General features: G+C 52.8%; 1 protein-coding gene across 1 annotated transcript; it reads left to right on the forward strand.

Annotated features, from left to right (window-relative positions):
* Positions 1-1,094: 1,094 nt before the first annotated feature.
* On the forward strand, positions 1,095-9,718 carry CUNH16orf95 (chromosome unknown C16orf95 homolog). Its single transcript, XM_029567129.1, has 4 exons — positions 1,095-1,148; positions 5,101-5,247; positions 5,890-5,926; positions 9,256-9,718. The coding sequence occupies exons 2-4, from the start codon at positions 5,110-5,112 to the stop codon at positions 9,477-9,479; spliced, it is 399 nt and encodes a 132-aa protein (XP_029422989.1). The 5' UTR covers positions 1,095-1,148; positions 5,101-5,109; the 3' UTR covers positions 9,480-9,718.
* The last annotated feature ends 1,613 nt before the right edge of the window (positions 9,719-11,331 follow it).

Genomic DNA, 11,331 nt, shown 5'->3' on the forward strand with positions numbered 1-11,331 from the left:
ACCCTCCCCCGCCCTCCCCCGCCCTCCCCTGTCCTCTGGAGACAAAGTTGCCAGGTCTCCTGGGCTGCCATGCAGTGGTGATGCTCTCTCCTGCCTGCTCCGTGTTGCAGTAAGCATGGGTGTGCCCAGCGAAGCCTAAGTGGACAGGCCTAGGCACCTTTTCACCTTGGGGCCTCCTGTGTGTCCTGACGGCCGTGCCTGGGTTTAGCCAGCGTGTGTTGAAGCAGGTTGAGCTGGGCACAGGGTCCCATGGCAACGGGGAAGCCGGACATTAGTTAGCACGTGACTAGCCTGCCTGTTCTGTCACCTGAGGCTCCTCCTGGGCTGGAGCTTCCCCTGACCTTAGTGCTGAGGGTCACCGGCAGCCTCTGTTTTTCACAGCCCAGAACATTCTCAGCTCCTTGCTCTTCTTTCTAGGAAGGGCTCATTTCAGACCTTTGGGAAGGAGGCGTGTGTCACAGGTCACAGGGTAAGGAGGCCCAGCCTGAGGGTGGAAGAGGGGAGACTGAGGGTCTCAGGCTGGGCCGGGCATGGAAGTGTGTGGTCATCTCCGAGTCCCCTAAATCGCTGTGTAGTGCCAACTCCTCCCTGCCAGTCCCTTAGAGTCTAGGAGTCCCAGGATGTCCCCAGGACCTCCCAACGACCTGGCCTCAGCATCAGATTCCTCATCTGCCCCTAGAGGGAGCGGGGTCCCCAGCATGTGGTGAGCACCAGGCAGAAAGCCATATAGGTGGACCAGGGAGCAGTGACTTCTGCCTCTGGAGTTGGTCAAATCTGCCAGAGACTCCTTCACAGTGAGGTGGCGGTGAGTGGCAGAGAAGCCCCTCCCACCTATGCTGGGTGGCTGTGACCTCACCACCGGCCACGTAGCCTCGTTCTGAGCTGTGGCAGAGGTGGGTAGGCTTGCTTCCCTCCGGGCACTCTCCTAGGCTGCTGTCACCAATGTCCATGCCTGTCTCTCTGCCCCTTGCTCAGGTGTACCCAGCTTAGCCCTGTCTCTCGCTCAGGTATACCCCGGCCTCCACACTATCCTCCAGGAGGGCACATGCTGTCAGTGCTACACCAGGCTAGGGGGCTGCCTGCCTGTGCCTCAGGCCGCTGCAGTGCTGCCCTACTGGGTCCCTCTGTCCCTGAGACCTCGAAAGCAGGTAGGCGGGCCAGGGTGGATGTCAGGGGTCCAGCTCCCTCAGAGTCACAAGTATTCTGTAAATGAAACTTCTGGAACACAGTTTGGGTTTTCTGTCTGTCTGTCTGTCTGTCTACCTACCTATCAATCAATGGATCACGGTGCTGGGGATTGAACTCAGAGCCTGGAACATTAGACGACTGATCTACCCCTGAACTGCAGCCCCAGCCCCCTTTCCCCTTTTCTTTTTTTTGTGTATGTTGTGTGCACGTGTGTTGTGTGTGTTGCATGTGTGTGCATGCATGTGCACGTGTGGGTCCACGCATGCACATACAGAGGCCGGGACATTTGGTACCTCCCTCTGTTGCTCCGCCTCATCCCCTTGAGACAGGGTTTCTCCCTGAAGTGGAGGTTCACTGTTTTTGCTAGGCTGACTGGCCAGTGAGCGCCCAGGATCCACTGCCCCACCCTCGAACTGGGGTGGAGGCCAGCAAGGGCCATATCCAACTTGTACATGGGTGCTGGGGCTTTGGACTTTGGTCCTCAGGCCTGCATGGCAAGCGCCACTGAGCCGTCTTCCCCAGACCTTCTTTTATTTTTAAAACATTTATTTATTATTTTATTTTATGTATATGAGTGTATCGCCTGCATGTAAGTACACCCATGTTGTGCAACGCCCACAGAGTCAGAAGAGGGTGTTGGATTCCCCTGCGACTGGAGTTATGCTAGGAATTGAACCTGGGTCCTCTGCAAGAGCAGCGAGTGCTCTTAACTGCCGAGCTACCTCTCCAGCCCCTATTTGTTTATTTTTTAATGTGTGCGTGGGCATGTGCATGTGTGTGTGCGTGTGCGTGCCACTGTGCACTTGTGGAAGTCAGAGGACAACTTTCGGGAGTCAGTTTTCCCACCCTGTGGGTCCTGGGACTGGAAAACAGACTGTCAGGCTTGGTGGCAGCACCTTTACCCTCTGAGCCATCTCTCTGGCCTGCATCATTCTTTTGAGATTCTCTGACCTGGTGTGTGTCAAGTCTGGAATGTTCTCCTGGCCCCCTGCGCTTGCTTCTCCTGTGGGCAGGGTGTTCACGGAGAGCAGTTCAGTGAGCGGTGGTGGCTGTGACACCTGTTGGTCTAGCCTCATGATTTCACCCTGGCACGACAGGAGGAGCCCAGAAGAGCCTCCTGGACTGTAGAGGAGAGGTCAGAAGAAGGGGTCACCTCTCCTCCCTTGCCACAGGCATCTGGGCAGCTCAGTCTCCACTGACTATGTGCCAAGAATCTTCTTGGGTGTACACCACACCCACCCTTGGGTGGCAAGCATGAGGGCCAGGGTTAGAGCTGGGCGTGGTGGTGCACATCTTTAATCTTAGCATGAGAGATGGAGATAGGGAAAACTGGGGGCCGGCCCAGCAGAACCAGCGAGCTCCAGGTCCAGGGAGAGACTGTCTGAAAAAAGGTGGGGCTGGCGAGATGGCTGGGAAGTGGAGAGCACTTTCCATCAGTCAGGACTGGAGTTTGGAGCCCAGCACCCACATAATAAGCCACTAGAGGGCAGACGTAGGAGGATCACTGTGGCGTGAGCGTCAGCCTAGCTGAGAAGGGAACTCCAGGTTCAGGAAGAGACCCTGCCCCAGAGGAACAGGCAGTGAGTGCTGGAAGGGGGCACCTGCTCCCTCTTCTGGCTCCTGTGTGCACATGAGTACATGTACCACACATGCGTGTGCACATACAATCACACACAGATAAATAAAATAGATAAATCTTAAAAAAAAAAAAAGTGGAGCCAGGTACGATGGTACACGCCTTTAATCCCAGCACTTGGGAGGCACAGGCAGGTGGATCTCTGTGAGTTCAAGTCCAGCCTAGTCTATATAGCGAGTTCCAGGACAGCTGGGGCTACAGGGAGACCCTGTCTCAAAAAAAAAAAAAAAAAAAAGGTAAAGAGATTGGAGAGAGCAAGCGTACACAAACACCTGTACACACACGTGCACACAAAGAAACATTCTCATAGATGCTCCTCCTAGAAGGGCTCTGCTGGGTCACAGGCCGTGCCAGCTGAGAATCCATAATCTTGTTAGGATGCAGAGCCTCGTCATAGGCAGCACACTGAGGTGGGGCCGCCTCTAGACCCACAGCTCTTTCTTTACCTTTTGGTTCTGGGGATATAAGCCAGGGCCTCCCATGTGCTGAGCGCTTGGTGGCTGAGCCATGGCCGACAGCTGGTTCTGCCCTGGCTGCGAGCTCCGCCTTCTCATCGCTCGGATGTCCCTGTACGTGATGGAGGCTGGTGGACCCTGAGGTCCTGAGTTGTCTACCTCTGGGGTGTCACAGGGGAGACCACGCTCCTCAGTGAGAGGCTGGGTGAGCCTAGGGGAGGAGAGGAAGGAGGGTAAGCTGGGCTTACTTCAGGCCCAGCCCCTCTCCCTTTAACAAAATGTGTATCTTTACGTCTCCATCAATGGAACACGAATAGCAAGAACTGTTAATAGATCTCTTAGAACTCAAGCTAAAAGGATTTCTTTTCTGAGACAGTGTCCCTAATCCAAGTTGGCCTTGAACTGTGTAGCTGGAATGGCCTTGAACGTATTTATTTATTTTTCTTTAATGTGTATGAGTGTTCTGTGTGCATGTATGTAAATGCACCCGTGTTGTGAAGTGCCTACAGGGGACAGCGTCAGATCCCCTGGAACTGGAGTTAGAGACAGATGTTAGCCACCATGTGAGTGCTGGGATTCAAACCCGGGTCTTCTGCAAGAGCAGCCAGTGCTTTTAACTGTGGAGCCATTTCTCTAGCCTGACCTTCAACTTAAAAAAAATTTATTTTATGAGTGTTTTGCCTACATGCTAGTACACTTCTACATACGATGCCCGTGAAGGCTGGAGGGGGACGTCAGAGCCCCTGAGACTGAGTTATGGATGATCGTTTACCTCCATGTGGGTGCTGGGAACTGAACTTGGGTCCCCTGCAAGAGCAGCCAGTGCTCTTTTTTTAAAAAAATATTTTATTTATTATTTTTATTTTATGTGTGTGAGTGTATTGCCTGCATGTGTGTGAGTGCACCCGTGTCGTGCAATGCCACAGAGGTCAGAAGAGGGCTTCGGATTCCTCTGGAACTGGAGTTAAGGACGGTTTGTAGCCGCCATGTGAGTGCTGGGACTCAAACCTGGGTCCTCTGCAAGAGAAGCCAGTGCTCTTAACCACTGCACCGTCTCTCCAGCCAGCCAGTCTCTCAAGTACTCAGTCATCTCTGCAGCCTGACCTTGAACTTTCGACCTTCCTGCCTCCACCTCCCGAGTGCTAGGGTTACAGCCTGCAATACCTTGCTGCTTTTAAATTTCTTAAAAGCATTTGTTTATTTATATTTCGTTATCTATATATATTTATTATGTGTGTGTGTGCGTGTGTGTATGTGTATGTATGTGTGTGTGTGCGTGCATGTGTGTATGTGTGTGTGTGCGCGTGCGTGCGTGCACGTGTGTGCGTGTGTGCGCGTGCATGTGTGTATGTATGTGTGTGTGTGCGTGCGTGCATGTGCGTGCGTGTGTGTGTGCGTGTATGTATGTGTGTGTATGTGTGTGTGTGCGTGCATGTGTATGTGTGTGTGTGTGCGCGTGCGCGCGTGTGTGTATGTGTATGTATGTGTGTGTATGTGTGTGTGTGCGTGCATGTGTGTGTGTGTGTGTGTATGTGTGTGTGTGCGTGTACCAAGGCTCCTGTGGAAGTCAGAGGACAACTTACAGAAATCACTTCTCTCCTTCTACCATGTGAATCCCAGGACTCGAACTCAGGTCTTTGGGCTTGGCGGCATGTATCCTTACCCACTGAGCCATCTTGCCGGCCCCTTTGCCTAGTTTAATGCACCACTGGAGATGGAACCCAGGGCCTTGTGCATGCTAGGCAGGCATCTTACCAGCTGAGCCACATCCCTAGACTCCTCTCCCTCTTGAACTTTCCTTCCCTTCCCTTCCACTGATAGGTCTCAAGGATGATGCGGTATTACGTTCCCAGAACCATCAGGTCTTGTAGCTGCCCCTGCCACAGCTTTGGGGGCCGCCTTCCGATGCCCAGGGATCAGGCCGTGATGCCCTACTGGGTGCCTCGGGGGCTGAGGTCACAGAAGAAGGTAAGGAGGCTCATGAGACAGGGCTGAGTGAGGGGCTCAAGGGGAGGAGCCCAAGGGGACCACCTCCTTTCCCACATCCCTGATAGTCGTGGCGCGGGCGGCTGAGAGCAGAAGGCCGGGACTCCTGGAGGATGCTGAGAAGCTCAGACCTTGCTCTCTGAGGACAGGATCATCTGGCACGCAGGCCACTGCGTCTTTTCCTCCCCTCACCCCTTCTCCTCTCTGTCTCCTCCTTCCTCTTCCTACATGGCCGGTGCCCAACCCTGTTCATACCTACCCAGACTCCTGCAGAGGTGGCTGGGGCAGTGCTGCCTTGGAGGGACCATGGTTCATGTTTCCTGACCTTGCTCTGACTCGGTCTGTACCCTGTAGTTCCAGGCCAGGCTGCTTGGATCGACCATGTCCTGCCATCCTCCAGCCTAGAGGGCCTTCCAAGCATTTGCAGTAGAGGTCTTCTTTCTTCCCCATCTTGTGGGGACAGTAGCAAGCTGTCTGTCCCCAGCAGGAAGACCTTGGGCCTGAGGAAGGAAACTGCTTGTGCTGGGAGCACAGGGCCCTGCCCTGAGTTCAAAAGTCCTGATCACCTCTCTCCCCCACTGTGGGTCACTAGACGACACACTGGCCCATTTTCTCATCTTTCAGGCGGAGAAGACGCAGGAGAATGTTAAAGACACGAACGGTAACTCCACATGCACGTGCGCCTCTCACCTCGTCCTGCCCTGGGAAGTTGGGGGTGGGGCAGCTTCTCTTGACCACAATCAGCAAGCAAAACATACATCTGTGGGTGTGGAGAGATGGCTCAGTGGTTGGGCGCACTGGCTGCTCTTGCAGAGGATCCAGGTTTGGTTCCCAGCACCCACATGGTGGGCTCAAAACCATCATTAACTCCAGCTCCATGGGAATCTGATGTCCTTTTCTGGCCTCCAAGGGTGTTGCTTCAGTGTGGTGCACTTACAAACATGCAGGCAACACATTCATACATATAAAATGAAAATAGCCTTTAATTCCAGCACTCAGGAGTCAGAGGCAGGCGGATCTTTGTGAGTTAGAGGACAGCATGGTCTATATTGCAAGTTCCCGGTCAGCTGTGCTACATAGTGAGACCTCGCCTTAAACCCCAACCCCCAAATTATTTTTAAAAGGACACAGCTGTGTCCCACCCTTTCCAGGCTTCACCAGCCTCTCTGTCTTTTCATAGTGACCCAGGCAGGTCCCCAGGTAGAGTACTGGTCGCTCAGCGGTGACGAGCTGGGGTATTGTGTAAGCTGTAAACCTCGGTGACCCATGGCACGGTGTGGGTGCACACGTTTGCTTCTGACAGTGTATGACAGGGTACTTCCTCAATGTATCACATTATATCCTCACACATATGCATGCTCAGTGTCCATCCATAACCACACCTGCACAGTGTATTCATACACTCACACGTATCACTTAGCATGTGTACATTCCTGTATTAGTGTGCTAGCACGTCTGCCCAGCGTGTGCTCACATGTTCCTGATAGCCCTCACACATTGGTGGCATGGCCTGCAGACAGATCTCTGTGACTCAGGACTCTAGGATGCAGGCATCTCCTCCCCCATGTCACTTCTGGTCTCTGAAGCCAGTGGCCTGGACTTGGCCTTGAAGGTGGTTCCCTGGGGAGGGCTGACACCTAAGCTCTGGGCTGACGTCATGTCCTTCCGTGGTGCCCTGTGCTGGCTTTCCAGTGAGCCATCCATGACAGGATCTGTGGCGGGTGGCGTTCTGGGAAAAGCAAATTACTTTAGTGCAGCTTCCCCAGTTAAAGAGTGGAGAGCCACTAACCAACCTGTTCTTAAGGTGCAAAAACGAGTCCCCATTCCCCAGTCATAACAGCAACTCTGTTTTGAGGAGCTCAGATTCTCCAAGGCCCTGTGGGCACAGTTTGGAAGTATCAAGTTTCTTTTTTTTTTTTTAATTTTATTGTTTTTATTTTATGTGTGAGTGTATTGCCTGCATGTGTGTAAGTGCACCCATGCCATGCACTGCCTATGGAGGACAGAGAGGGTGTCAGGGCCCCTGGAACTGGAGTGGGTGCTGGGAATCGAACCTGGGTCCTCTGCAAGAGCAGCCAGTGCTCTGAACCACTGAGCACCTCTCCAGCCCCAGGGTATATATTTTCTATTGATAGTATGAAAAATAAAAAATATACCAAGGGATCCCATGTTGACCACAGCATGTCTGGAAAATACTAAAGGGGTTCCAGGAGGCCTAAACGTGGAGGGCTCCACATGTGACGCGGCTGTTGTCAGCCTTTTCTTGTGATGTTCTTGGGCACAGCCTGTGTTTTGGTGTCGGGCTCCCGTGGTTAGTCATTGTTTGACCTGATGGAGAAGACTGACACAGATCCAACCTGCCAGGCACACCTAGGGGCGACCCTGTGACAGTCTAGGGTGCGGCTGACCTCTTTCAGGGCCAGATGAACAAAATGAGAGACAGAATCAAGCACAAGAGAGGGGTGCCCTTGAGTGATGCAGTAAGCAGAGCATTAGGGGCTGCTGGTGGATTGCGTTTGTATGTGTGTGTACGTGGGTGTGTGGGTGTGTGCGTGTATATGTGGTTGCACATGTATGCATGTGTATTTGGAGACCAGAGGTCAACACCAGGTGCCTTCCGCAATCACTTTCCACCTTATTTTTCGAGGCAGGGTCTCCCGCTGAACCCTGAGCTCATTGATTCACCTAGACTGGCCAGCTAATGTATTCCAGAGAGCAAGGTGGACTGTTTTATAGAAAACATTAATTTTTTAGACACTGTGGACCAGGCTGGCCTTGAACTCATGATCATTCTGCTGCAGACTCCGGAGTGCTGGAATTTCAAGGTGTGCACCACATCTGGCATTATTTATTTTTGTGGTGCTGGGGATGGAAACCCCAGGGCCTTGTGTACGAGAGGCCATGCCGTTCCACTGAGCCAGCCTCCCAGCCCCAGAACCTTCCCTCAACAGTCATGGTAGAGTCTGGCACAGTATACGGGGGGCGGTGTTTATCATTCTGAAGCGGGTGTCCTGAGCTGAGCTCGGTGTGCTGCCTTCCCCAGGGCTATGTGGACTGTCAACAAGTAGGTTTGTCCACAGGGAGCATCATCATGAGCTGAGGAGGACGTGTGTGACACCATCACCAGGCAGTGAGAAGGCTTTAGAAATTGTAATTTCATGAAACTTTGTCAATGGGTCTGCTGTCAAGAAGGGCATCTTTATTTAAAGAAAGATTTTATTATTTTTTACGTGTGTGAATGTTTTGCCTGCATGTATGTAAGTGCATCTGTGTTGTGAAATGCCTGTGGAGGTCAGAAAGGAGTGTTGGATCCCCTGGAACTGGAGTTATAGATGGTTGTTAGCCACCATGTGAGTGCTGGAAATCGAACCTGGGTCCTCTGCAAGAGCAGCCAGTGCTCTTAACTGCTGAGCCATCTTTCTAGTCCAACATCTTTTAAAAAATTTATTTATTTCATATTTTATTTATTATTTTAAATCTATTTTCTGTGTATGAGTGTATTGCCTGCATGTAGGTAGGTGCACCCATATTGTGCAATGTCCATGGAGGTCAGAAGAGAGTATCAGATCCCCTGGAACTGGAGTTACAGCCAGCTTTTAGCCACCATGTGAGTGCTGAGAACTGAACCCAGGTCCTCTGCAAGAGCAGCCAGTGCTCTAACCGCTGAGCTCCCCAGCCCTGATCGAGACAGCTTTAAATGGCACTTGGCTTCTGCGACTGACGGAAATAAGCCTGGGTTTTGTGCTCAGTTATTCCATCAGGTTTCTTCTTCACAGGCCCTTCCCTTAAAAAAAGGCTACAAACCCCAGATGACCGCTCTGAAAGATACTCAGAAACCATGCAGTGAGGTGGCACCCCCCCCCCGACAGCATCAGCAGCACCTTCTTCCTCTTGGCTGGGTGGGGCCAGCACCACACAGTCCCACAATCTTCAGCACCTGGGGCTCTGGCTGGTGCCGCATCCTGCCCTCATATCCCCTCTTGCCCCTAGAATGCACCCTGGGCTCACACGGCTGGCACGGGTGCTGGCAGATCTGTGGAGAGGAACATCTCCTCTTCAAGTGGCAGCGGCTCCAGGCCCTTCATCAGGATGAGCTGCTGACCCCTCAGGAGGATGAGCTACAGGCTGACCACCCGGACCCGGTCCTCCCCATCAGCTTCAACCTCCTGAGCCTGCTTAATGCCATCCTGAGGGTCATCATGGCCATTCGGTGAGCGAGTGGGGAGTGGGACATCAGTGGACCTGGGTCTGTAGCTCACTTTGGGCGTTTTGACCTTGAAGCACAGCATAGTAATGCCCACCCCAAATCCTGGAACCTCAAGTCCCTGCCATGTACCCCCTATTGTCTACATCCTAATGAGAAAGACCCTTGAGCCTGTGAATCCCATGGTGGATGGTGGGACTTGTCAGGCTCTTGTAGGAGGTACCCACTGGCATCATAGCCTGGCTCTGGGGCAGAGGTGCTGGCCCAGTCAGCTGGTGGGAAGGGTGAGCAACCTTGTCCAGCTGGGATGGAGGGAGCCCCATGAGCCCCCCCCCCACTGGCTTATCTCAGCAGAAGCCACGGCTGCCCCCGGGCCGGGCAGACTGTCACAGGGCCAGGAGGCCAGCCCAGAGCCCTCCCAGGAGCAGATGTGACATCACGCTCATCCCCTGTGGCCCTGCACAGACCTCATTTCACCCGTCCCCTCGCAGCTCTGCAGAGCTGGAGGTTTCTTTCCCGAGGGAGACAGTAGGTGCTGAGGGGCAAAGGCCCACTGGGTTCCATGGCTGGGAAGGGAAACCAACACTGGTCCACGTCTCCAACCCCTGAGTGCAGAGGGAACCCAGTGGATGAGCAGACATCTGCACCATCCACGCTGTGGAGGCTCCCAGCAAACCCACTGCAAGGCCAGCGAGCGCCCGGCCCGGGGACGGCCCAGCACCTGCCTTTCTCTTCCCTTTCTAGCCAGCTGTTCTGGGGCTGAGGTGGAACCCTCAGTCCCTGGCAAGGACCTCAGCGAAGATGTCCATTACAATCATGGTCTTCGATGAGAGCCCCCAGGTCAGAAGGCTCTGTGACACCCACTGTTTCCATACATAAGACCCCACCCAAGATCCAATCTGAACGAGGAGCCATATCATGATTTTAGTTGCAGCAGGGCTGGTGACTGTCAGCCGATTCTGTTATGGATTCAGCCAATAAATGTTATTTGTGAAACTCTAACCCAGCCAGTTTCTAAGGATGATGTGGGGTTCTCCTTTAGTGAGGAGTCACGGGGGGGGGGGATTCCTGCCACTCTCCTTCCGTTGGGCACGAGGCCTGAAGCAGTCTTGGTGCACGCTTCCGGGGATCAATCTTTTAGTGCTGAAGAGTAGCTAGCATCTAAAATTGTATATGAATTGACGTTTTTGTATTTATGTTTTTAAAAAATTAAAAAAAAATTTATTCATGTGTATTGCCTGTGTGTATACTGCCTGTGTGTGTATGCCTGTGTGTGTATGCCTGTGTGTATATGCCTGTGTGTATACTGCCTGTGTGTGTATGCCTGTGTGTGTATGCCTGTGTGTGTATGCCTGTGTGTATATTGCCTGTGTGTATACTGTTGCCTGTGCGTGTATGCCTGTGTGTGTATGCCTGTGTGTGTATGCCTGTGTGTATATTGCCTGTGTGTGTATGCCTGTGTGTATGCCTGTGTGTGTATGCCTGTGTGTGTATGCCTGTGTGCACAGGTGACTGCAGAGACCAGAAGAGGGTGTCAGATCCCCTGGAGCTGGAATTACGGTCAGTTGTGAGATGTTCAAAGTGGGTGGTGGGAACTGAACTCTGGTCCTCTGGAAGAGCAAGTGCTTTAAACTACTGAGCCATCTTTCCAGCCTCTTATTTATTTTGCCTGCATGTATGTGAGCACACACATGCCATTCAGTACCTCAGGAGGTCAGAAGAGGATGCTGGATCCCTTGGAATTGAAGTTATGGAAGGTTGTTAGCTGCCCTGTGGGTGCTGGGAACCAAACCCAAGTCCTCTGCAAGAGCAGCCAGTGCTCTGAACCACTGAGCATCTCTCCAGCCCTCTGGGGTCTCTTT

This window comes from Nannospalax galili, unplaced genomic scaffold (assembly GCF_000622305.1).
Source record: "Nannospalax galili isolate Female #2095 unplaced genomic scaffold, S.galili_v1.0 scaffold459, whole genome shotgun sequence".
NCBI classification, from domain to species: Eukaryota; Metazoa; Chordata; class Mammalia; order Rodentia; family Spalacidae; genus Nannospalax; species Nannospalax galili.